Source organism: Oncorhynchus clarkii, chromosome 30 (genome assembly GCF_045791955.1).
Source record: "Oncorhynchus clarkii lewisi isolate Uvic-CL-2024 chromosome 30, UVic_Ocla_1.0, whole genome shotgun sequence".
Classification (NCBI taxonomy): Eukaryota; Metazoa; Chordata; class Actinopteri; order Salmoniformes; family Salmonidae; genus Oncorhynchus; species Oncorhynchus clarkii.
The window spans coordinates 15,043,825-15,068,775 of record NC_092176.1 but is presented as its reverse complement, the minus strand read 5'-3'; the positions used below and the strand labels follow the sequence as shown (position 1 = coordinate 15,068,775).

The 24,951-nt window shown below is 41.7% G+C and overlaps 2 protein-coding genes across 3 annotated transcripts in view; one reads left to right on the top strand and one right to left on the bottom strand.

The window, feature by feature from the left end:
* Positions 1-4,626, bottom strand: part of LOC139389252 (solute carrier family 15 member 4) — a 41,613-nt gene extending 36,987 nt beyond the window's left edge. Inside the window, exons 1-5 of the mRNA XM_071135784.1 lie at positions 4,260-4,626; positions 3,393-4,016; positions 1,948-2,240; positions 976-1,117; positions 737-823 (exon numbers count right to left, since the gene is read on the bottom strand). Of these exons, the coding sequence (XP_070991885.1) occupies positions 737-823; positions 976-1,117; positions 1,948-2,240; positions 3,393-3,968 (1,098 nt within the window). The 5' untranslated portion in view covers positions 3,969-4,016; positions 4,260-4,626. The remainder of the gene's footprint in view (positions 1-736; positions 824-975; positions 1,118-1,947; positions 2,241-3,392; positions 4,017-4,259) is intronic.
* Positions 4,627-4,744: 118 nt separating this feature from the next.
* The window catches only part of LOC139389250 (glycosyltransferase 1 domain containing 1), a 47,777-nt gene continuing 27,570 nt past the window's right edge, over positions 4,745-24,951 (top strand). The window contains exons 1-5 of one of the 2 annotated variants that reach the window (XM_071135782.1): positions 4,745-5,162; positions 7,002-7,177; positions 19,030-19,135; positions 22,728-22,779; positions 24,859-24,895. In XM_071135782.1, the coding sequence (XP_070991883.1) occupies positions 5,095-5,162; positions 7,002-7,177; positions 19,030-19,135; positions 22,728-22,779; positions 24,859-24,895 (439 nt within the window). In that variant the 5' untranslated portion in view covers positions 4,745-5,094. The remainder of the gene's footprint in view (positions 5,163-7,001; positions 7,178-19,029; positions 19,136-22,727; positions 22,780-24,858; positions 24,896-24,951) is intronic. The other variant, XM_071135783.1, reaches the window with a different exon arrangement.

Here is a 24,951-nt window from a genome sequence, read left to right as displayed (position 1 = left end):
AACCAAACACTTCACATAAGCTACTCCCTGGGAGATAATGGGACACACACTACAACAGAAGATATATGGCCTAGTCTAGTCAGAGGCATCACCCAGGGGAAAAAAATGTCTGACCGAAGCACGAGAGACAACAGAAAACCAGGGTGTTTATCTGTGATTAGGGAGTGGGTCAAACTTTTGATTTAATCCTCAGGGGTTTAGCAACCTTGACTGCTTCCAGCTGTTGTCTCTGATGCTTTTTCACTGGCCTACTGACTCATCTCTACTCTACAGGGAAACTAATCCTTCCCATTCTAAATCAGGTTAGACAGAGACAGCCAACTGGACCTGTGGGGCTGTCTGCCAACACACAAAACGTGATATTTAACCTTCAAGTTTGAGTAATGCCCAAAATGTGACAGACTATGCTTTCTAGCATTTGGTCAGAGCAACATTGACTACCCACTGGGCAAAGACTGGTTGAATCAATGTTGTTTCCACGTCATTTCAACAAAACAATTAAATGTGATGCCGTTGAATCAACGTGGGAAAATGATTGGATTTGCAAAAAGTATTTTTTTTCACCTAAGTTTTAACCTAGATCCAATGACATGGTGAATGTTTTGGATGATTTCACATTAGTTGACAATTCAACCAAGTGTAAATCAAAACTAGATATTGAAATTAAATCTCTGCCTAGTGGGAATAATCATAGCACACATGCAGGCAAATCAGCTGGGGTTCAATTTGAGTTTACCTGGAGGGTGCCGTCACTGCTGTTGGTGCCTGTGCTGGTGTCAGGAATTCTTAGATGTAGGCTCTGGAGGAAATATGTTGTCTGCATCTACAGAACAGTGAAAAGAAAATTCCTATTTCTTAACTGATGCCATTTTCCCTGCAAAAACACTGAAAAAAACCTGCTGTACTTGATCCTGATGTAATTCACGTTGCTTAGTTCTATGAAAACAAAAGGAGGGGAATAGATAAATGTCTCACCTGAAAGTATACAGTCCAGTATGGGATAAGAGCAAAGAACACCGGGAGAACTTTAAGCATTGCTTTCACCTCCTCCACCTTCTCCTCAGGGAATCTCCCTCCATATGTCACCTTGGCACCGTCCAGCATAGTCGGTTTAGCCCTTTACAAGAGATGAAATACAACACATTTTAACAACTTTAAAGACATACAAAGTTGTTAGTCCATGTTTTGATAAGGGCCGTACAATTTAATAAATATCCCATAAACTCAGCTACAATTCAACTAAATTCTGGAGTTAAGAGACTTAATTAGGACTTTTTTGTGAATGTCTCTCCTTTAAAATAACAGCACTTCTAGTGAAAGGGCAGAAATGATATACTAAAGCCTATAATCCCCATCTCTGGATAAAAAGCCTTAACAAGGAATTCTTGAAAGGCTGCAGGATTGACCAACTTAAAATATTCAATGTCAAGTTTTTGGACTGATAGTGCTACTTAGGTTCAAAGTCAAGCAACAGAACTTTGGAATAACTTTCCTCCACAACGAATGATGATGAATGCCAGGGAAAAAAAAGAAACTTCTACAGTACAGGCTGGGGATCAAAGAAAAGTTTAACATAAAGGGCTACCAGCAAAACCTAGTGGTGAGATCTTGGACCAGAGAAGATACCATACACAGACACACATGCTTTTATCCAAAACGACTTAGTCATTTTACATTTGGGGGCTGCTGGGAATCGAACCCACAATCCTGGCGTTGCAAGCACAATACTCTACTAACTGAGCCAAACAGGAGCACATAGCCTTTTTTAATTTTTTTATCCTAAAGAAGATTTGAAGATGTTTGCTATAAAGTTAAGAGTATTGGGTGTCCATCGAGATCAGAGAGAGCCCAGCCTCATTCACACCCTTGATCTAGCCCACATCCAGCTACTGATATAGTACTACTAAGTAAGAGCAACACAATGGTGATCTGGCTGGCCCCTCTTACCGTAGCAGGTTGGGCTCTTTGGGCTGTGCAGTGCAGAAGGCGTAACCCAGGATCTTGAACATATCAGTGAAGGCACTACCGTCAGCTGGCTTGTTGATGAAGACTGTACGCCCCAGCAGGAACACCAGGAAGGAGACACCCAGGCACACGGCTGGGATGATGTACCCCAACTGGAAGTTGATGTTCTGCTGGATGTAAGCCACGCCACCTAGGGACAAGATGGCCCCTAGGTTGATGCACCAGTAGAACCAGTTGAAGAACCTGCGAGTGGCCTCTGGGCCACGATCTTTTACCTGTGAGGCAAAAGGGCTTGTCATGGCAACCAATATCATCATTCAACCTCTGCAATCCATCAGCATACTTTAGAAAGAAAACTGAATTGTAATATTATAATCAAACTCAATAGGCTAGACCCAAAATGGGCATGCATGGCCATCTACAAAACAGTAGGCCTAATCATAGGAAACATGTTGTTGTAAATCTCATCATTCAATGGCATTAAATAAGAATTTGTTCTTAACTGACTTGCCTAGTTAAATATAGGTAAAATAAAATAAGAGTGTATAACTACCATGTGATGCAGCCTACAGTGCTAATATATTCCTTCTATTCCATGCTTCAAAAGAGGGGAAGTAACCTTGTGAAAAACAATAAGACTGTCCACTAACTCATGAATAGGTTAATCTAATAATGTTTTGAAGATGAACAACTAATTCTACTCAATGGCATGACCATTTTACCCCAGTATTACTTTTGTATCCCACATGAAACATTTAGCAATCAAAATGAAAGTGTCTAAATCAATCACCCACTAAAAATGTGGCAAGCAAAAACAATTGAAAATCATATGACGATGGAATTGAAATCTGTGCTAATCAAAGTCACCACCTCTTTGAAAACTATTTTGGCCAGCCTGGTTTAGCTAGATTTGAATAACAATGACCCCTTTCAGAGATTTCCTACTGAAATGGGATTTCCTCCTTCATGGCGGGTCTTATAGGTAGCCCTAATACTTAATTTCGATGAGAAAAAGAATGAGACACATGTGAGTTTCGCTTCCTATGTTGATGTAAAATTACTCATCTAGCATTCTTCTCAGCCTTAGAGGACTGATGTGTTGGCATTACCCAAATGTAAACCTCATGATGCAAATTGCCAATGGCTACAACTAGCAGGGGTCTTGCGGATTGAGTGATCGTGGTAAACCTAGAGAGATGACAGGCATAGTACATCAACATTTTTCCTATTCCACGATTACCCTTCCTGTCCATATACAAGGCTGACCAAAGTAAGATCATGTTAGAACCTTTCAGGTGTTATAAATTAGTCTGTGTTAGACAGGATCGCATTAGCAACAGTGTTAAGCATAATACATTGAGCATTCATTAAGTTTCCATAACAGATCTTAGAGAGATTGCTTTGTTCAGTCATAAGATATACTGTACCTGGTCTGCCCCAAATGGAGTGATGTTGGATTTCACTGTTCCCACACCAAGGGCAATGAGAACAAGGGCAGTGTAGATCACTGGCCCGCAGTAAGGTGCCCGTGTGGGGCAGGCCACATTGCTTGGAAGGGTACCGTTTGTGCTCAAACACTCAGCCGGTTGCACTGGAAATGCCATTTCATCACCACACAGGGTATTCTGGGAGTCTGTACTTGCGATAAATGGGAAAAACAGTATGCCAAGAAAGTACAGGATCAAACTGCCAGCAATTGTCCAGAACTTTCCCAGATATGCATCAGCCAGCCAGCCACCAAATGGTGAGATCAGGTATGTAACCCCCATGAACATCAGTGGTGCCTGGCTGGCCTGAGTTCCCTCCCAATAAAATGGGCTACTGTTGAGGAAAAGGACCAGGTTGGAAGTGATGCCATAGAATGCCACTCGTTCCAATGACTCTGCCAACAGAATAGTCGCACATGCCAGTCTTCTGCCCTGGAACACTGACACAGGCCTGTTCACAGTCAAAGAGCTGCTGTCCAAAAGAGGGGTGCTCTCACTGGCATTCCTGCTGGCCATCTTCAGCTGACTTGTTGACTTGAAATGTTCACTGGAAAAACGTCAAACCTAAACAAAATGAACAGGGGATGATAAAAATACAACAATACTAGGTGTTATGATGTCATTAAGATGTTGGAGAGACTACAACGGGGTGGTCCAGTTCAGTTTAAGAGATACTTGTTTTCTTAGATAGCTAAGTAGGGCATGGAATATTAGCTAGCTTACAAAGTTTGGTGTGGTTCATGACATCGGCATGCTAGCTTTAGAAAGATGATTCGCATCATAACACTGAGAAGTAGCATACAGTACCTTTAATGAATGACACACGTTCCAACGTCTGCCATTTAGCCTCCTATCCTAACAGTTTTCTTGCTCGACCTGACACTAAATCAATGTGTTCAGAAAAGAGAATATCTAGCAAACTAGCTACTCGCGTAACTGTAATGAAACTGACACTCACTGCCTGTCACAGCACTGGCGCGTGACTGTAAGCTCCTTCAGCAGTCTAAATTGTGCTTTTTCCCGAATAACATAAACAGATTAAACGACTTCACATAACACTACTGACAGTTTGAGCGACTGAGGCAGTCAATCCCTACATTTTACAAATTTGTGATTCGTGCAGTTGTTGCGCTGTTTCGATGCACATAGTTGAGTCATCTTAATTCCTCCCACTGTCGTATTTTAGCCTAGCTCCATTGGCCACAATGGTAACATGCTTATAATCTATTGGTCGAAAAGGAAGCCATTCAATGCTAACACTTCCTGCAGTGCTTGCAGTTCCTCTTTCTTTTGAGTAGAGAGTGTCATGAGTGAAGATCATAGTATTCAAAATGGAAGGAAACGAATTAATAAATATAGCCATATAAATAATTATATAGCTATATTGGTTTTTTTTTAAAAGGTCGCTAGGCTTTTTCTGGAGGGGCCAGAGAGAGCGTTCCTCGTTTCCAGGGGAACATTACGAAAGACGGACTGTCATTTGTAAACAGTCCCACGTGTGCCAACGATGACGTGCGTCATGGTGTCAACAGGATGAGCTATAAACAGCCTGTAACTCAGGCAACTCTACACTAATTGAACATTATTTTTACATCGAACCTCTATTCAAATTGTAAATACAGAGACAGCTCTGGGTGTAGCTATGAAATTGCTATTTCTTGCATGCCTCAGTCCAAAAACGGGAAACTGCACCACAGCCGAGAGAATAAGGTAACGTTAGCGAGCTAGTTTTTGGGTTGTCTTGAAAATAAGGAAGTAACGTTAACGTGCTAGCTAGCTCACTGTCAGGAAAATGTGGATCATTAAATATTGGAGACCGGAGCTCAATTTACCTAGCATACAATAAGTATGTTGGATCTGCAATACATGCCCAGTATTGGCCAATGATTCCCATTCAATGGTCAGTGCCAGAGCCATGTATCTATCGAAATGCACGACTCTGGTTAGTACCCACCTCACCTGTCATTGGTTGTCAAATATATTGGCATCAGCTGGATCAACGCTCCCATCGGGGAATCAGTCGTGGTCAATCAAAAAACATTAACGCGTAGAGACTGACGTTAACATGAGGAGGTAGAGGGGGGGTTTGTTTCCGGAGAAATGTCAGTGCCGAACTGCCGATGAAGCGAACATAACAGAATACAGGAATTAAAGTATTTTGTTAATAGGAGATTGGAGGTGGAGTAAAATGGCGGAAGTGGATGCAGAGTTCAAATCAAACAGCGAGTCGAGTAAAGTTGGTGAAGATGAATGTCCTGAATGGACAACCGTAGTTTTGAAAACTGGATCTAAAAGGAAATTCTCTCTAAAATGAGAGTGGAGGATACGTCTTATGAATGATAATGATTCACATCTTCTTTGGATGAGTTTGTTGAGTAAGGATGCGTATGTGGGAAAGCCGTTTGAGGTGTCAAATGGTGAAGTATACGCTGGGAAAAGTGTCAGAGTGACTGTCAGAGTGACCAGGAGTGGTCTTATTTTAATTTATTGTATTTCTGAAGAACAGAGGAAGATTGCAGTGAGTCTCAAAATTATCCCAACAACAGAAGTTTTGTGCTTTGAACTTCGGAGTAGAGCACCTGTCAAAGGAGTCATCTCAGGGGTGACCACAGATGTTCAGGTTGAATACCTGAAGAGAATTCCTGGTGTGGTTGTTGCCCGGTGTCTGACCTGCTGGGTGACTGGAGAAAAAGAAGAAAGTCTCTGTCGGTCCTTATGTTTTTTGATAAAGAGCATCTACCTATGCATGTGAAGCTTGGTTATGTAAGATGCGTTGTAAGAGCTTTTGTTCCCAAACTACTGCAGTGTAAGAACTGTAAAGGTTTTGGCAATGTTTCAAGTGTGTGTAGACGGATGGAGTATACTGAAAACGTTGTGCAGAAGGACGAGTTGCAATTGTGGTGGGGATCATGATCCCGAGTTCCTGGGGTGAAGGAGTTTGAGGTGGCAAAAGTTAGAGCGACCAATCGAATCTCCTATGCGGAGGCGATTAAAAGATTTGAGAAAACAAGTCATCCTAGTGAAGTAATCCTAGGTAATGGATCCACCACAGCCTGTTGTAAATGTTTGCTGTCAGTCAAAAGATACCCTGTGTTAAAAAGGAAGATTTTTGTGGCATTCATTGCCACAGTTATAAACTGTATGGCTCAAGTCTCAAAGAAGTCTAAGAAACTGGACATTATTGTGGCTGTGGCGAAAATGTTTTTAGGACTTAAGAATTTGACATCTGAAGACTAGCAAGGGGTACTGGCGCCAGAATACGGCCCGCCCGCCCTTCCAGGCTCCCCTTGAGCCTCTAGGGAACAGATTATTTTTATAACAGTGAAGTTGTTTTATTTATTTTAAGTAATTTTTTTGCTAGTATTTCCGTTTTTTGGGTGGGAATTCTGTTTCCATCCCGCACAGTAGGTGGTGGAATGCACATCTAAATGGTTGCCAATATACCATAGAAGAAGAAGTGCTCCCACCTAGCTAGCTATCCAGTTAACCTACACATCGAGATATAGCTATAGTGCTAGCTAACTGTAAGCTACAATCTTTTCATTTCAGGGCACACATTGAATCAGCGGGTCACACCTGTGAGCTTCGAGATGCTGCGGATTTCAAGTCATCGGCAGAGGTGGCCAGTTTGATAGAACAGAAGCCACCCTTCGAGGGTGCTATTGCCATTCACCTGTTCAAAGGAGGCAGGCTCCTTCTAGGTGAAGCTACAGTACCTTCAGAAAGTATTCATTCCCGTTAACTTATTCCACATTTTGTTGTGTTACAGCCTGAATTCAAAATGGATTAAATCTATTTTTTTTACACACAATACCCCATAATAACAAAGTGACAGCATGTTTTTAGAAATGTTTGCTTATTTATTGAAAATGAAATACAGAACCTTATTTACATCAGTATTCAAACCCCTTTGCTATGACACTTCAAATTGAGCTCAGATGCATCCCATTTCCTTTGATCATCCTTGAGATATCACTACAATTTGATGGGAGTCCACCTGTTACTAGGGATGCACATTTTGGGGAATATTTAGAGGTTGAAACTTTCCGTGGGAATATATGTGAATTAATGGAAATGCATGCAAATTAATGTTAATACCATTTTAAATGTAGATGTTTTTTTTGCATTGGATACACAGTTGAAGTCAGAAGTTTACATACACCTTAGCCAAATACATTTAAACTCAGTTTTTCACAATTCCTGACATTTAATCCAAGTAAAAAAATCCCTTTCTTGGGTCAGTTAGGATCACCACTTTATTTTAAGAATGTGAAATGTCAGAATAAAGTAGAATAAATGATTTATTTCAGCTTTTATTTCTTTCATCACATTCCCAGTGGGTCAGAAGTTTACATACACTGAATTAGTATTTGGTAGCATTGCCTTTAAATTGTTTAACTTGGGTCAAATGTTTCGGGTAGCTTTCCACAAGGTTCCCACAATAAGTTGGGTGAATTTTGGCCTATTCCTCCTGACAGAGCTGGTGTAACTGAAACAGGTTGTAGGCCTCCTTGCTTGCACACGCTTTTTCAGTTCTGCCCACAAATGTTCTATAGGATTGAGGTCAGGGCTTTGTGATGGCCACTCCAATACCTTGACTTTGTTGTCCTTAAGCCATGTTGCCACAACTTTGGAAGTATGCTTGGGGTTGTTGTTGTTGTTCATTTGGAAGACCCATTTGCGACCAAGCTTTAACTTCCTGACTGATGTCTTGAGATGTTGCTTCAATATATCCACACAATTTTCCTTCCTCATGACGCCATCTATTTTGTGAAGTGCACCAGTCCCTCCTGCAGCAAAGCATCCCCAGAACATGATGCTGCCACCTCCGTGCTTCACGGTTGGTATGGTGTACTTCGGCTTGCAAGCCTCCTCCTTTTTCATTCAAACATTACAATGGTCTTTATGGCCAAACAGTTCTATTTTTGTTTCATCAGACCAGAGGACATTTCTCCAAAAAGTATGATCTTTGTCCCCATGTGCAGTTGCAAACTGTAGTCTGACTTTTTAATGGCGGTTTTGGAGCAGTGGCATCTTCCTTACTGAGCAGCCTTTCAGGTTATGTCGATATAGGACTCGTTTTACTGTGGATATACAGTGCCTTGCAAAAGTATTCAGCCCCCTTGAACTTTGCGACCTTTTGCCACATTTCAGGCTTCAAACATAAAGATATAAAACTGTATTTTTTTGTGAAGAATCAACAACAAGTGGGACACAATCATGAAGTGGAGCGACATTTATTGGATATTTCAAACTTTTTTAACAAAGCAAAAACTGAAAAATTGGGCGTGCAAAATTATTCAGCCCCTTAAGTTAATACTTTGTAGCGCCACCTTTTGCTGCGATTACAGCTGTAAGTCGCTTGGGGTATGTCTCTATCAGTTTTGCACATCGAAAGACTGACATTTTTTCCCATTCCTCCTTGCAAAACAGCTCGAGCTCAGTGAGGTTGGATGGAGAGCATTTGTGAACAGCAGTTTTCAGTTCTTTCCACAGATTCTCGATTGGATTCAGGTCTGGACTTTGACTTGGCCATTCTAACACCTGGGAATGTTTATTTTTGAACCATTCCATTGTAGATTTTGCTTTATGTTTTGGATCATTGTCTTGTTGGAAGACAAATCTCCATCCCAGTCTCAGGTCTTTTGCAGACTCCATCAGGTTTTCTTCCAGAATGGTCCTGTATTTGGCTCCATCCATCTTCCCATCAATTTTAACCATCTTCCCTGTCCCTGCTGAAGAAAAGCAGGCCCAAACCATGATGCTGCCACCACCATGTTTGACAGTGGGGATGGTGTGTTCAGCTGTGTTGCGTTTACGCCAAACATAACGTTTTGCATTGTTGCCAAAAAGTTCAATTTTGGTTTCATCTGACCAGAGCACCTTCTTCCACATGTTTGGTGTGTCTCCCAGGTGGCTTGTGGCAAACTTTAAACAACACTTTTTGTGGATATCTTTAAGAAATGTCTTTCTTCTTGCCACTCTTCCATAAAGGCCAGATTTGTGCAATATACGACTGATTGTTGTCCTATGGACAGAGTCTCCCACCTCAGCTGTAGATCTCTGCAGTTCATCCAGAGTGATCATGGGCCTCTTGGCTGCATCTCTGATCAGTCTTCTCCATGTATGAGCTGAAAGTTTAGAGGGACGGCCAGGTCTTGGTAGATTTGCAGTGGTCTGATACTCCTTCCATTTCAATATTATCGCTTGCACAGTGCTCCTTGGGATGTTTAAAGCTTGGGAAATCTTTTTGTATCCAAATCCGGCTTTAAACTTCTTCACAACAGTATCTCGGACCTGCCTGGTGTGTTCCTTGTTCTTCATGATGCTCTCTGCGCTTTTGACGGACCTCTGAGACTATCACAGTGCAGGTGCATTTATACGGAGACTTGATTACACACAGGTGGATTGTATTTATCATCATTAGTCATTTAGGTCAACATTGGATCATTCAGAGATCCTCACTGAACTTCTGGATAGAGTTGGCTGCACTGAAAGTAAAGGGGCTGAATAATTTTGCACGCCCAATTTTTCAGTTTTTGATTTGTTAAAAAAGTTTCAAATATCCAATAAATGTCGTTCCACTTCATGATTGTGTCCCACTTGTTGTTGATTCTTCACAAAAAAATACAGTTTTATATCTTTATGTTTGAAGCCTGAAATGTGGCAAAAGGTCGCAAAGTTCAAGGGGGCCGAATACTTTCGCAAGGCACTGTAGATACTTTTGTGCCCGTTTCCTCCAGCATCTTCACAGGGTCCTTTGCTGTTGTTCTAGGAATGATTTGCACTTTTCGCACCTAAGTATGTTAATCTCTAGGAGACAGGACGTGTCTCCTTCCTGAGCGGTATGACGGCTGCGTGGTTCCATGGTGTTTATACTTGCGTACTATTGTTTGTACAGATGAACATGGTACCTTCTGGCATTTGGAAATTGCTCCCAAGGATGAACCAGACTTGTGGAGGACTATCATTTTTTTTGTTGATGCCTTGACTGATTTCTTTTGATTTTCTTATGATGTCAAGCCAAGAGGCACTGAGTTTGAAGGTAGGCCTAGAAATACATCCACAGGTACACCTCCAATTGACTCAAATTATGTCAATTAGCCTATCAAAAGCGTCTAAAGCCATGACATAATTTTCTTGAATTTTCCAAGCTATTTAAAGGCACATTCAAGTTAGTGTATGTAAACTTCTGACCTTCTGGATTTGTGATTTCAGTGAATTCTAAGTGAAATCATCTGTAAACAATTGTTGGAAAAATTACTTGTGTCATGCACAAAGTAGATGTCAAAACTATAGTTTGTTAACAAGAAATGTGTGAAGTGGTTGAAAAGCGAGTTTTAATGACTCCAACCTAAGTGTATGTAAACTTCCGACTTCAACTGTATTTACCATATCATATGGAGACAGAAACATAAACCTTTTACCTTATCATAAGTAGACATAATTGCAAATAACTATTTAGTTACGAATTGAACTTTAATTAAATGATTTGACTCATTACATGGGATGGTTTCACTGAACAACAAAAGAAAGGGAATATTGAATGATCCCCAATGATCCATCGCATCTCCCAAAAACGTTTTCAACATACATCTGTAAAATTATAGTCTAGAAACTAAAGCTTTGGTTGTCTTCCTCTCAGGCTTCCATGTCTTCTCCCTTGACCTCCTCAATGTCCACCTCTTGAACATCAGACTCTGAGGCCTCATCTTCACTGTCACTTTCCAACCTTGTTGAGGATGGCTTGTTGTCAGGCTCCAAATGCCTCATTTGCCCAGCTGGCCACCAATTTTTCAACCCTTGTATTGGTCAACCTGTTGCATGCTTTGGTGTGTAAGGACTATGCAAGGACTATTTGCACTCTGAGGCGGCTGATGTTGGAGGGATTTGGAGGATGATGGAGGCAACAGGGGAAAGAGCCTCAGATCCACAAAGTCCCTTCCACCAGATGGCTGACGAGATATGTTGGCACGACTGCCATATTGCATCTCCATCCCAAAGCCTGGCGGAGGTGATGACACCTCCAGGCGAAGGTGATGACACCATAGGCTTTGTTGATCTCTGCACCAGACAGGATGCTCTTGCCAGCGTGCTTGTGGTCCAACACGTACGCTGCGGCATGTATGGGTTTCAGGCAGAAGTCTTCACACTTTTCTATGTATTTCAGAACTGCAGTTTCCTCTGCTTGGAGCAACAGTGAAGTGGGCAGGGCAGTACGGATTTATTTTCTTACATCTGCAAGCAGAGTCTGAATATCAGACAGGATGGCATTGTCTCCCTCAATCCGTGCAATGGCTACTGCTATAGGTTTCAGGGGTTTTTCAGGCTGCTTACCACTCTCTCCCAAAATCAATAATCCAGAAGGATCTTCTTGATGGAGCTGTCCATATCGGCAGACTGTGATATGGCCATTTCTTGGAGCGACTCCTTCCCCTCCAGGAGACTGTCAAACATGACAACACCACCCCAATGGGTGTTGCTGGGCAGCTTCAATGTGGTGCTCTTATTCTTATCACTTTGCTTGGTGAGGTAAATTGCTGCTATAACTTGATGACCCTTCACATACCTAACCATTTCCTTGGCTATCTTGTAGAGTATATCCATTGTTTTCAGTGCCATGATGTCCTTGAGGAGCAGATTCAATGCATGAGCAGCACAGCCAATGGGTGTGATGTGAGGGTAGGACTCCTCCACTTTAGTCCAAGCAGCCTTCATTTTTGCAGCATTGTCTGTCACCAGTGCAAATACCTTCTGTGGTCCAAGGTCATTGATAATTGCCTTCAGCTCATCTGCAATGGAGACCGGTGTGTCTGTTGTCCCTTTTGTCTTTGCTATTGTAGAATACTGGTTGAGGGGTGGAGATGATGTAGTTATTTTTTCCTTGCCCACGAACATTCGACCACCCATCAGAGATGATTGCAATAGTCTGCTTTCTCTATGATTTTCCCGACCTTCACTTGAACTCTGCATCCAGCAAATGAGTAGATAAAGCATGTCTGGTTGGAAGGGTGTATGTTGGGCGAAGAACATTCAGAAATCTCTTTCAATACACATTTCCTGTGAACATCAGAGGTGAACCAGTTGCATACACAGTTCGAGCAAGACATTCATCAGCATTTCTCTGACTACGTTCCTCCATTGAGTCAAAAAAGCTTCTGATTCCAGGAGGACCATGAGCTGTTGCTATCGATAAGGTGTATGATTCATCAGTTTCACCTCAAATAGAAGTAGAGGGACTTTTGTCCAGAGGTTGCTTGTTGTGAGCGCTGAGGGAACTTTATGCATTTTGCCAGATGATTCTGCATCTTTGTTGCATTCTTCACATATGATTTGGCACTGTATTTGCAAATGTACACAGCTTTTCATTCTACATTAGATGCAGTGAAATGTCTCCACACATCAGATAGTGGCCGTTGCATTTTCCTGTAAAGATTAGGAAAAAAATGTTTAAAAAAACTACAATTCCATGTACAGATAAATAGTTAAGTGGTTAGATTAAACAACTCATTTGTAAGATAAATGTTTTAAAATGAAACATGTATGGAAACAGGTGAATTAACACTTCTCAGTTAGCAGGCTCAAGCAAACTAAAATCCACATGGTAGCAAAAACTAAATTGTTAACAAGTTAGAAATGATTTAAACACACACACTACACTGTAGGCTACTATTTACTAGTTAACAAAAAAATAATGTATGTCATTTAAAATATATTCACCCCACCCAGTATTCTATTCAAAACTTACCAGAAAGCATGTAGTCCTTGGCTCAGACAGTGTAGTAGTGTGGGCTCAATAGCATCTCACTAGTGTGCAAGATCTTGAGAATCAGCTGTACATGTGATGGAAGAGTGCACACCACATGTGATGGAAAAATACACTGTGCATGCAGAGGGTTGCAATTCCATTGAATTGGGGATAGTTTCATCAAAATATGCCACAAGACCTAGAATTGCTTTATGTGTATCCCACGAAAAAGGTTCATTGTTATAAGCTAACTTTTTTGATGAATTTAAGGACAATTAGTAGATTTTTAGTATATTTGGATAGAAAACACTCTGAAGTTTCTAAAACTGTTTGAATGATATCTGTGAGTATAACATAACTCATATGGCAGGCAAAAACCTGAGATAAAATCCAACCAGGAAGTGGGAAATCTGAGGTTTGTAGTTTTTCCACTCTTTGCCTATCCAAGATGCAGTGTAAATTTGGTCCGATTGCACTTCCTAAGGCTTCCATTAGATGTCAACAGTCTTTAGAACCTTGTTTAGAACCACAGGCTTTAGAACCACAGGCTTCTACTGTGAAAGGGGAGAGAATGAGAGCTGTTTCAATCAGGTGTCTGGCAGAAGGCCATGAGCTGGTCACGCGCGTGGCCGTGAGAGCGACCTGCGTTCCATTGCATTTCTAAAGACAAAGGAATTGTGCAGTTGGAACATTATTGAAGATTTATGTTAAAAACATCCTAAAGATTGATTCTATACATCGTTTTACATGTTTCTACGAACTCTAACGGAACTTTTTTACTTTTTGTGTGGACCTAGTACTCGCGCCTCATGAATTTGGATATGTGAACTAAACGTGCAAACAAAAAGGAGGTATTTGGACATGATGGACTTTATCGAACAAAACAAACATTTATTATGGAACTGTGATTCCTGGGAGTGCATTCTGATGAATATCATCAAAGGTAAGTGAATATTTATAATGCTATTTCTGACTTCTGTTGACTCCACAACATGGTGGGTATCTGTATGGCTTGTTCTGGTTCCTGAAGCGCTGTACTCAGATTATTGCATGGTGTGCTTTTTCCGTAAAGCTTTTTTGAAATCTGACACAGCGGTTGCATTAAGGAGAAGTTTATCTAAAATTCCATGCATAACACTTGTATCTTTTATCAATGTTTATTTTGAGTATTTCTGTAAATTGATGTGGCTCTCTGCAAAATCACAGGATGTTTTGGAATCAAAACATTACTGAACATAACGCACCAATGTAAACTGAGATTTTTGGATATAAATATGAACTGTGTCGAACAAAACATACATGTCTTGTGTAACATGAAGTCCTATGAGTGTCATCTGATGAAGATCATCAAAGATTAGTGATTCATTTTGTCTCTTTCTGCTTTTTGTGACTCCTCACTTTGGCTGGAAAAATGTTTTTCTGTGACTAGGTGCTGACCTAACATAATCGCATGGTATGCTTTCGTCGTAAAGCCTTTTTGAAATCGGACACTGTGGTGGGATTAACAAGTTTATCTTTAAAATGGTGTATAATACTTGCATGTTTGAGGAATTTTAATTATGAGATTTCTGTTGTTTGAATTTAGCGCCCTGCACTTTTACTGGCTGTTGTCATATCGATCCCGATAACGGGATTCCAGCCGTAACTTCCCATGGAAAATTTACGGCCATTTCCAGGAAAGTTTCTGACCCTTTGCAACCCTATCTGTGATCAATTCAATTGTTTGGATATGATTTAGAAAGAAACACACCTGTCTATATAAGGTCCGACAGTTGACAGAGCCGAAACTAAACCAAACTATATCTCCATAAATCATCGAGACAGAATTGTGATGAAGGGTATAAAACCATTTCTAGAGTGTTGAAAGTTTCCAAGAGCACAGTGGTCTCCATCATTGGGAAATTAAAAAAATATGGAACTACACAGACTCTGCCTAAAGCTGGCCAACTAGTCAATAAGGACCTTGGTCAGAGAACCCAATGACAAATACAGAGTTCCTTGGCTGAGATGGTAGTACCTGCCAGAAGGATAACAAATCAAATCATTTATTTATATAGCCCTTCGTACATCAGCTGATATCTCAAAGTGCTGTACAGAAACCCAGCCTAAAACCCCAAACAGCAAGCAATGCAGGTGTAGAAGCACCTAACATAACACATAACAGTCTCTACAGCACTTCACCAATCTGGATTTTATGGGAGAGTTACCAGACGGAAGCCATTCCTGAGAAAAAGGCACATGACGGCACACCTGGACTTTGCAGAAAGACTCTGAGAGCATAAGGCAAAAGATTACGTGGTCTGACGAGCCATACATTGAACTATTTGTCCTGAATGCAAAGCACTATTTCTGGAGAACCAGCAATGTAAATAGTCGGGGTAGCCATTTGATTAGCTGTTCAGGAGTCTTATGGCTTGGGGGTAGAAACTGTTTAAAAGCCTCTTGGACCTAGACTTGGTGCTCCGGTACCGCTTGCCATGCTGTAACAGAGAGAACTAGGGTAGCTGGAGTCTTGGACTATTTTTTTAGGGCCTTCCTCTGACACCGCCTGGTATAGAGGTTCTGGATGGCAGGAAGCTTAGCCCCGGTGATGTACTGGGCCGTACGCACTACCCTCTGTAGTGCCTTGCGGTCGGATGCCGAGCAGTTGCCATACCAGGCTGTGATGCAACCCATCAGGATGTTCTTGATGGTGCAGCTATAAAACCGTTTTAGAACTAATGACAAATATTTTCAGTCTCCTGAGGGGGAATAGGTTTTGTTGTGCCCTCTTCACGACAGTCTTGGTGTGCTTGGACCATGTTAGTTTGTTGGTGATGTGCACACCAAGGAACTTGAAGCTCTCAACCTGCTCCACTAAAGCCTCCCTCAATGAGAATGGGGCCATCCTCGGTCCTCCTTTTTCTGTAGTCCACAATTATCTCCTTTGTCTTGATCACATTGAGGGAGAGGTTGTTGTTCTTGCACCACACGGTCAGGTCTCTGACCTCCCTATAGGCTGTCTTGTAGTTGTCAGTAATCAAGCCAACCACTGTTGTGTCATCAGCAAATTTAATGATGGGGTTGGAGTCGTGCCTGGCCGTGCAGTCATGAGTGAACATGGAGTACAGGAGGGGACTGAGCACGCACCCCTGAGGGGACCCCGTGTTGAGGATCAGCATGGTGGATGTGTTGTCCAGATGCAGAGAGAGGTGTCTAGTCCCAGGGTCCTTAGCTTATTGATGAGCTTTGAGGGTACTATGGTGTTGAGCTGAGCTGTAGTCAATTAATAGCTTTCTCACATACAGTGGGGAGAACAAGTATTTGATACACTGCCGATTTTGCAGGTTTTCCTACTTACAAAGCATGTAGAGGTCTGTAATCTTTATCATAGGTACACTTCAAACGTCAGAAAATCACATTTTATGATTTTTAAGTAATTCATTTGCATTTTATTGCATGACAAGTATTTGATTCATCAGAAAAGCAGAACTTAATATTTGGTACAGAAACCTTTGTTTGCAATTACAGAGATCATACGTTTCCTGTAGTTCTTGACCAGGTTTGCACACACTGCAGCAGGGATTTTGGCCCACTCCTCCATACAGACCTTCTCCAGATTCTTCAGGATTCGGGGCTGTCGCTGGGCATTACGGACTTTCAGCTCCCTCCAAAGATTTTCTATTGGGTTCAGGTCTGGAGACTGGCTAGGCCACTCCAGGATCTTGAGATGCTTCTTACGGAGCCACTCCTTAGTTGCCCTGGCTGTGTGTTTCGGGTCGTTGTCATGCTGGAAGACCCAGCCACGACCCATTTTCAATGCTCTTACTGAGGGAAGGAGGTTGTTGGTCAAGATCTCGCGATACATGGCCTCATCCATCCTCCCCTCAATACGGTGCAGTCATCCTGTCCCCTTTGCAGAAAAGCATCCCCCCAAGAATGATGTTTCCACCTCCATGCTTCAAGGTTGGGATGGTGTTCTTGGGGTTGTACTCATCGTTCTTCTTCCTCCAAACACGGTGAGTGGAGTTTAGACCAAAAAGCTCTATTTTTGTCTCATAAGACCACATGACTTTCTCCCATTTCTCCTCTGGATAATCCAGAAGGTCATTGGCAAACTTCAGACAGGCCTGGACATGCGCTGGCTTGAGCAGGGGGACCTTGCATGCGCTGCAGGATTTTAATCCATGACGGCGTAGTGTGTTACTAATGGTTTTCTTTGAGACTGTGGTCCCAGCTCTCTTCAGGTCATTGATCAGGTCCTGCCGTGTAGTTCTGGGCTGATCCCTCACCTTCCTCATGATCATTGATGCCCCACGAGGTGAGATCTTGCATGGAGCCCCAGACCGAGGGTGATTGACCGTCATCTTGAACTTTTTCCATTTTCTAATAATTGCGCCAACAGTTGTTGCCTTCTCACCAAGCTGCTTGCCTATTGTTCTGTAGCCCATCCCCGCCTTGTGCAGGTCGACAATTTTATCCCTGATGTCCTTACACAGCTCTCTGGTCTTGGCCATTGTGGAGAGGTTGGAGTCTGTTTGATTGAGTGTGTGGACAGGTGTCTTTTATACAGGTAACAAGTTCAAACAGGTGCAGTTGATACAGGTAATGAGTGGAGAACAGGAGGGCTTCTTAAAGAAAAACTAACAGGTCTGTGAGAGCCGGAATTCTTACTGGTTGGTAGGTGATCAAATACTTATGTCATGCAATAAAATGCTAATGAATTACTTAAAAATCATACAATGTGATTTTCTGGATTTTTGTTTTAGATTCCGTCTCTCACAGTTGAAGTGTACCTATGATAAAAATTACAGACCTCTACATGCTTTGTAAGTAGGAAAACCTGCAAAATCGGCAGTGTATCAAATACTTGTTCTCCGCACTGTAGGTGTTGCTTTTGTCCAGGTGGGAAAGGGCAGTGTGGAGTGCAATAGAGATTGCATCATCTGTGGATCTGTTGGTGCGGTATGCAAATTGGAGTGGGTCTAGGGTTTCTGGGATAATGGTGTTGATGTGAACCATGACCAGCCTTTCAAAGCATGTCATGGCTACAGACGTGAGTGCTACGGGTCGGTAGTCTATGTGGATGCTTCTCAGCAGCAGGGTCTGGGAGACTGGTAAGGTTAGGGGAACAATGAATTAAGCCAAATACAGGCAAATCCTTGATGAGAACCTACTTCTGAGTGCAAACAACCTTAGACTCGGCGAAAATGTATGTTCCATCAGTACATTGACCCCAAGCATACAGCCAAAGCAATGCTGGAATGGCTTCAGAACAAGAATGGGAAAGTCCTTGAGTGGCCAAGTCAAAGCCTGGACTTGAATTCCATTGAAAATATTTGGAAAGACTTGAAGATCGCTGTTCACCACCGCTCCCCATCTAACTTAACAGAGCTTGAGAAAATCTGCAAGGAAAAATGGGAGAAAATTCCAAATCCAGACATGCAAGGCTGATACAGACATAGTCAATTTGGCTCAAAGCTCTAATCGCCGCCAAAGTTGCTTCTACAAAGTATAGACTCGGGTTTGAATGTAAATGAGATTTATGTATTTCATTTGAAATACATTTGCAAAAATGTAAACAAAAATAACTGTCATTATGGGGTATTGTGTGTGTTGAATGTTGAATTCTGTCTTTAACTACAAAATGTGGAATATGTCCGTAATGAATTCCTTCTGAAGCCACTGTATATTTGCATCTTATCACCTTTTCTAATTCCCTAATTGATTCACCCTTTCTTTGAGGTGAATTGTACTGATAATGTCATTGATAGTAGCTTAACTAGCTAAAAATAGAAGGATAAAGGTTCCAACTTTATCAACATCCCCCTTTTCTGCTCTTTATACCAGATACTCAAGTGCCCTTTGGAGTAGTCTTCGGAGGAACAGACATTAATGAAGATGTGAAAGTGGAGCAGAAGCGTGCAGTTATGGAGCAGGTGTTGCTGAAAGCCAGGTGAAGTCAAGCCTCTCAGACTCTAGATTTGGAAACCATTAATGTCCAGTTGAACCACAGACTCCAATCAAATCAAATGTATTTATAAAGCCCTTCTTACATCAGCTGATGTCACAAAGTGCTGTACAGAAACCCAGCCTAAAACCCCAAACGGAAAGCAATGCAGGTGTAGAAGCACAGTGGAGAGGAAAAACTCACTAGAAAGGCCAGAACCTAGGAAGAAACCTAGGGAGGAACCAGGCTATGAGGGGTGGCCAGTCCCCTTCTGGCTGTGCCGGGTGGAGATTATAACAGAACATGGCCAAGATTTTCAAGTGTTCATAGAGGACCAGCAGGGTCAAATAATAATAATCACAGTGGTTGTCGAGGGTGCAGCAGGTCAGCACCTCAGGGGTAAATGTCAGTTTGCTTTTCATAGCCGATCATTCAGAGTATCTCTACCGCTCCTGTTGTCTCTAGAGAGTTGAAAACAGCAGGTCTGGGACAGGTAGCACGTCTGGTGAACAGGTCAGGGTTCCATAGCCGCAGGCAGAACAGTTGAAACTGGAGCAGCAGCACGGCCAGGTGGACTGGGGACAGCAAGGAGTCATCATGCCAGGTAGTCCTGAGACATGGTCCTAGGGCTAAGGTCCTCAGAGAAAAAAAGAGAAAGATAGAATTAGAGAGAGCATACTTAAATTCACACTGGACACCGGATAAGACAGGATAAATACTTCAGATATAACAGACTGACCCTAGCCCCCTGACACAAACTACTGCAGCATAAACACGGGAGGCTGAGACAGGGGTCAGGAGACACTGTGACCCCATCTGACGATACCTCCGGACAGGGACAAACAGGAAGGATATAACCCCACCCACTTTGCCAAAGCACAGCCCCCACACCACTAGAGGGATATCTTCAACCACCAACAAGAGACAAGGCCGAGTATAGCCCACAAAGATCTCCGCCACGGCACAACCCAAGGGGGGCCGCGAACCCGGACAGGAAGATCACGTCAGTGACTCAACCCACTCAAGTGATGCACCCCTCCTAGGGACGGCATGGAAGAGCACCAGTAAGCCAGTGACTCAGCCCCTGTAATAGGGTTAGAGGCAGAGAATCCTAGTGGAGAGAGGGGAACCAGCCAGGCAGAGACAGCAAGGGCGGTTCGTTGCTCCAGTGCAATTCCGTTCACCAATACACTCCTGGGCCAGACTACACTCAATCATAGGACATACTGAAGAGATGAGTCTTCAATAAAGACTTAAAGGCTGAGACCGAGTCTGCATCTCTCACATGGGTAGGCAGACCATTCCATAAAAATGAAGCTCTATAGGAGAAAGCCCTGCCTCCAGCTGTTTGGGACAGTAAGTAGGCCTGTGTCTTGTGACCGTAGCGTACGTGTAGATATGTATGGCAGGACCAAATCGGAAAGGTAGGTAGGAGCAAGCCCATGTAATGCTTTGTAGGTTAGCAGTAAAACCTTGAAATCAGCCCTTGCCTTAGCAGGAAGCCAGTGTAGAGAGACTAGCACTGGAGTAATATGATCAAATCTTTTGGTTCTAGTCAAGATTCTAGCAGCTGTGTTTAGCACTAACTGAAGTTTAATTAGTGCTTTATCCGGGTAGCCGGAAAGTAGAGCATTGCAGTAATCTAACCTAGAAGTGACAAAAGCGTGGATTAATTTTTCTGCATAATTTTTAGACGGAAAGTTTCTGATTTTTGCAATGTTACGTAGATGGAAAAAAAGCTGTCCTTGAAACAGTCTTGATATGTTTGTCAAAAGAGAGATCAGGGTCCAGAGTAACGCCAAGGTCCTTCATAGTTTTCTTTGAGACGACTGTACAACCATCTAGATTAATTGTCAGATTCAACAGAAGATCTCTTTTGTTTCTTGGGACCTAGAACAAGCATCTCTGTTTTGTCCGAGTTTAAAAGTAGAACATGTGCAGCCATCCACTTCCTTATGTCTGAAACACAGGCTTCCAGGGAGGGCAATTTTGGGGCTTCACCAAGTTTCATCGAAATGTACAGCTGTGTGTCATCCGAATAGCAGTGAAACTTAACATTATGTTTCCGAATGACATCACCAAGAGGTAAAATATATAGTGAAAACAATAGTGGTCCTAAAACGGAACCTTGAGGAACACTGCAATTTACAGTTGATTTGTCAGAGGACAAACCATCCACAGAGACAAACTGATATCTTTCCGACAGATAAGATCTAAACCAGGCCAGGACTTGACCATGCATACAGAATACATGCTAACAATTTTCAACTACTGTACTCTGGACAGTTCCCTTGCTTTTTTGCCATTTTAAATGTCTACCCCTGAACACATTACCAAAAAGCCCATGCAGTTGATCTGAAAAATATAATTCCAATAAACTTGCTATTGAATGAATACGTTATAATTTACAGTATCACATTTTAAGACCACGCATAACAATTGTATAATTGCTGCCTTGACTGCACTATGTTTATTTATATTGTCTCAGTAGTGGATAGTGCACCATAGAGGTTTGGCTGAAGTTCAGTGAGAATGTGTGGGAAAATAAAGACAGGATTACTATGAGCTACCACTAGGAGAACTTCTGGGTCTGTATTACTGGCATGAAACAGTGAGGTTGAACTGTCTTACCAGTGAAGCTAACCCCAGCTGGGCTGGTTATGTGTTCTATCTTCGTGGGATCCTGCCCTGCCTCTAATGCTGCTGGCTAGTGGTGCATTGGCTCAGTATCTGAGCCTAGGCTATACGTCTTATTTCACAGAGAACTTTGTGTCTTTATTTTCAAGGGTGTTGTTTTGATTTTACAGCCCGTAAGACACCCATCTAGTATGAGTCTAAGGGATAATTGCTTCTGGGGAACACTGGTGTAATCTGGGTCACATGACTTCAAACGTCTCAGTCATGGCACCTCCTGCTGTTACCGCCTCTCCTCACAAATCTTGATCATGAAATTAATGTCACCCATAACTCGGCCTGTTGGCCCATTTCACAATCCTTACGAAATATAGCACATCACTGCCTTTTTGTTCAACATTTCCTTTGTATTCTTAGTAGGGCCCGACCGATATATTGTTTCACCGATGTTATCAGCCGATATTGGCCTTTTTAAAATCCTATTCCACAACATACATTAAGTAGGGTGAGAAAAGGGAATGTCATGCTTCTCTGAACACTTGTGGCCATTCTCATATTGGACAATTGCTCCTTTGAAATGCTGTGTGGTAAATGTCACTTTTTCATGTCCCTGCTGTAAAACAGTATATCGGCAGATATATCGGTATCAGTTAGGTTTGTCTGCCCCAAAAATTTGAATTGTTATCAGACCCACCCAAAAGAACATGTTGATTCACGCACAAATCCTTCCTCAAACCAGCAGCAGCAACTTCTCCACCCTTACCTACGCATCCTCAGTTAGGAGGTTTGTGTCAGTTAGGAGTTCCTGTCATATGCCTTTGATTTCTGCTCTGATATTTTCTCAACTGTTATTGTTTGGAAAGGAGTGACAGATGCTAACCCTGAAAGACTATTGTGTTATCATACTGTCCATGACCATTAACTGAAGTAATGGGTTTTCTTTTATCTTTTTTTTTTTTTACAGATTTGCTGTTGCATTTACTGACAAACTGAAAGCAGAGGCTGAAGTATTTCTGGTAGCTATGATTCATTCATCAGTTTTAACTCTGCTTGTAGTAGTGCTCACATATGACCATTTTAAACCGAGCAAGCACACTTACTGTAAAGTGGGGGTTCAAAGATGCCTCATTCAAGTACATGGCCAGGTGTGTTTTATGTCTACCATAGTGTTTAATTATAGTATGTCTCTAAGTTATATAGTAACTGGTTCAATTAAATGTTCATATGAATCCGTATTGAGAACATGGCAGTCGTAAAGGACATTTCTGCTAATATTGTGCCAAATGATAAGTGTGATATGTGTAATGATGGCAGTCTAAAGGGGCAAGCCATCTCAGAGGTCATTGTAGAAGCGAGTGAAATATTTTTCACTTCCAATTTACAGCACATCAAGAGACAGCAGGCACCTGACAGCCACAGTAAATAAAACAGAATGGTTTTACTAACCAAAACACAATATCCTGGCCCGTCCCATAATAGTGTGGCAATATAACAATATCACCATGTTTTATTTCCAGATTAAGCGGAATGGCACGCTTTATCGCTGTCATCTATCAGTGACAGCATGCAATCAGGGCAGGCGCAGTGAGACTGTGCTACGCTTTTTATTGAGACAGAAAACACACATGGGGGATAGATCAAGTCTAACTGTGTGATAGCATCCAGTCAATTACCTTTCCATCAACTGTGAATTATTGGCTTGGGCTCACCCCTTTCACTTGGTGATGACTGTTTATGCTTATTTTGCGGTGGTAATGCACAGTGCCTTCAGAAAGTTTTCACACCTCTTGACTTATTCCATATTTTGTGTTACAACCTGATTTTAACATTTATTAAATTGATATTTTGTGTCACTGGCCTTTTAATACCCCATAATGTCAATGTTTAGACATGTTTACTAATTAATTACAAATGAAAAGCTTCAGTATCTTGAGTCAATAAGTATTCAACCCCTTTTTTATGGCAAGCCTAAGTACAGGAGTAAACATTTGCTTAACAAGTCAGGGCACATGTTGGTAGATGGGTAAAAAAATTAAAAATAAAGCAGACATTGAATATCCCTTTGAGCATGTTGAAGTTATTCATTACACTTTTGGATGGTGTATCAATACACCCAGTCACTACAAAGATAAACGCGTCCTGACTAACTCAGTTTCCGGAGAGGAAAGAAACCGCTCAGGGATTTCACCATGAGGCCAATGGTGACTTTAAAACAGTTACAGTTTGAAGACTGTGATAGGAGAAACCTGAGGATGGATCAATAACATTGTAGTTACTCCACAATACTAACCTAATTGACAGAGTGAAAAGAAGGAAGTCTGTACAGAATAAAGATATTCAAAATCATGCATCCTGTTTGCAATAGGTCACTAAAGTAAACCTGCAAAAAATGTGGCAAATAAATTAACTTTATGTCCTGAATACAAAGCATTATGTTTGGGGCAAATTGAAAACAACAAAAACATCACTGAGTAGAAATTCACCTTTCAGCAGCACAATAACATAAAAAAGGACAAATATACACTGGAGTTGCTTACCAAGATAACATTCATTGAATGTTCCTGAGTGGCCTAGTTACAGTTTTGACTTAAATCGGCTTGAAAATCTATGGCAAGAGTTAAAAGGCTGCCCAGCAATGATCAACAACAATTTAGGAAATCTGTTCCCAAATATTCCCACGCATAGAGAGGTATGTGTGATCGTATCCTAATATAATCAAGGTTTGAAATTATTCTGTTTTTGTCAAATACTATATCTGTTTGTGATTATTGCGTTCAATTTTCAGTGTATAAATTATTAATAACTGCTGTATATTCCGGCCACCTGACCAGAACATACAGCACATAATTTGTACACTGCAAATTGACCGCAAAAAAATAAAAATAAAGATAACGTACACTTTATGTTAACACATTATTGCTTACAGTTATCTGTGGGAGAAAAAATATTCTGTTATGAAACTGCCTGTCACCATACTTGTTAGTTCTCCTTAATGGGGTGTGTCTTACCATGCAAATAATTTTGTATGTTTAAACTGCTGCATTAAACTTTCTGGATTTTTTCCAATATCATATTCTCTGTTTTCATTCCCCCAGCTGTCCCAAAGCAGCAAAATCTACGTCCAGCCTCAAGGTAAGCTCTGTAGGATGAAATATTCACTGCCCGTAGTTGTGCTTCCCTGTGTGTCT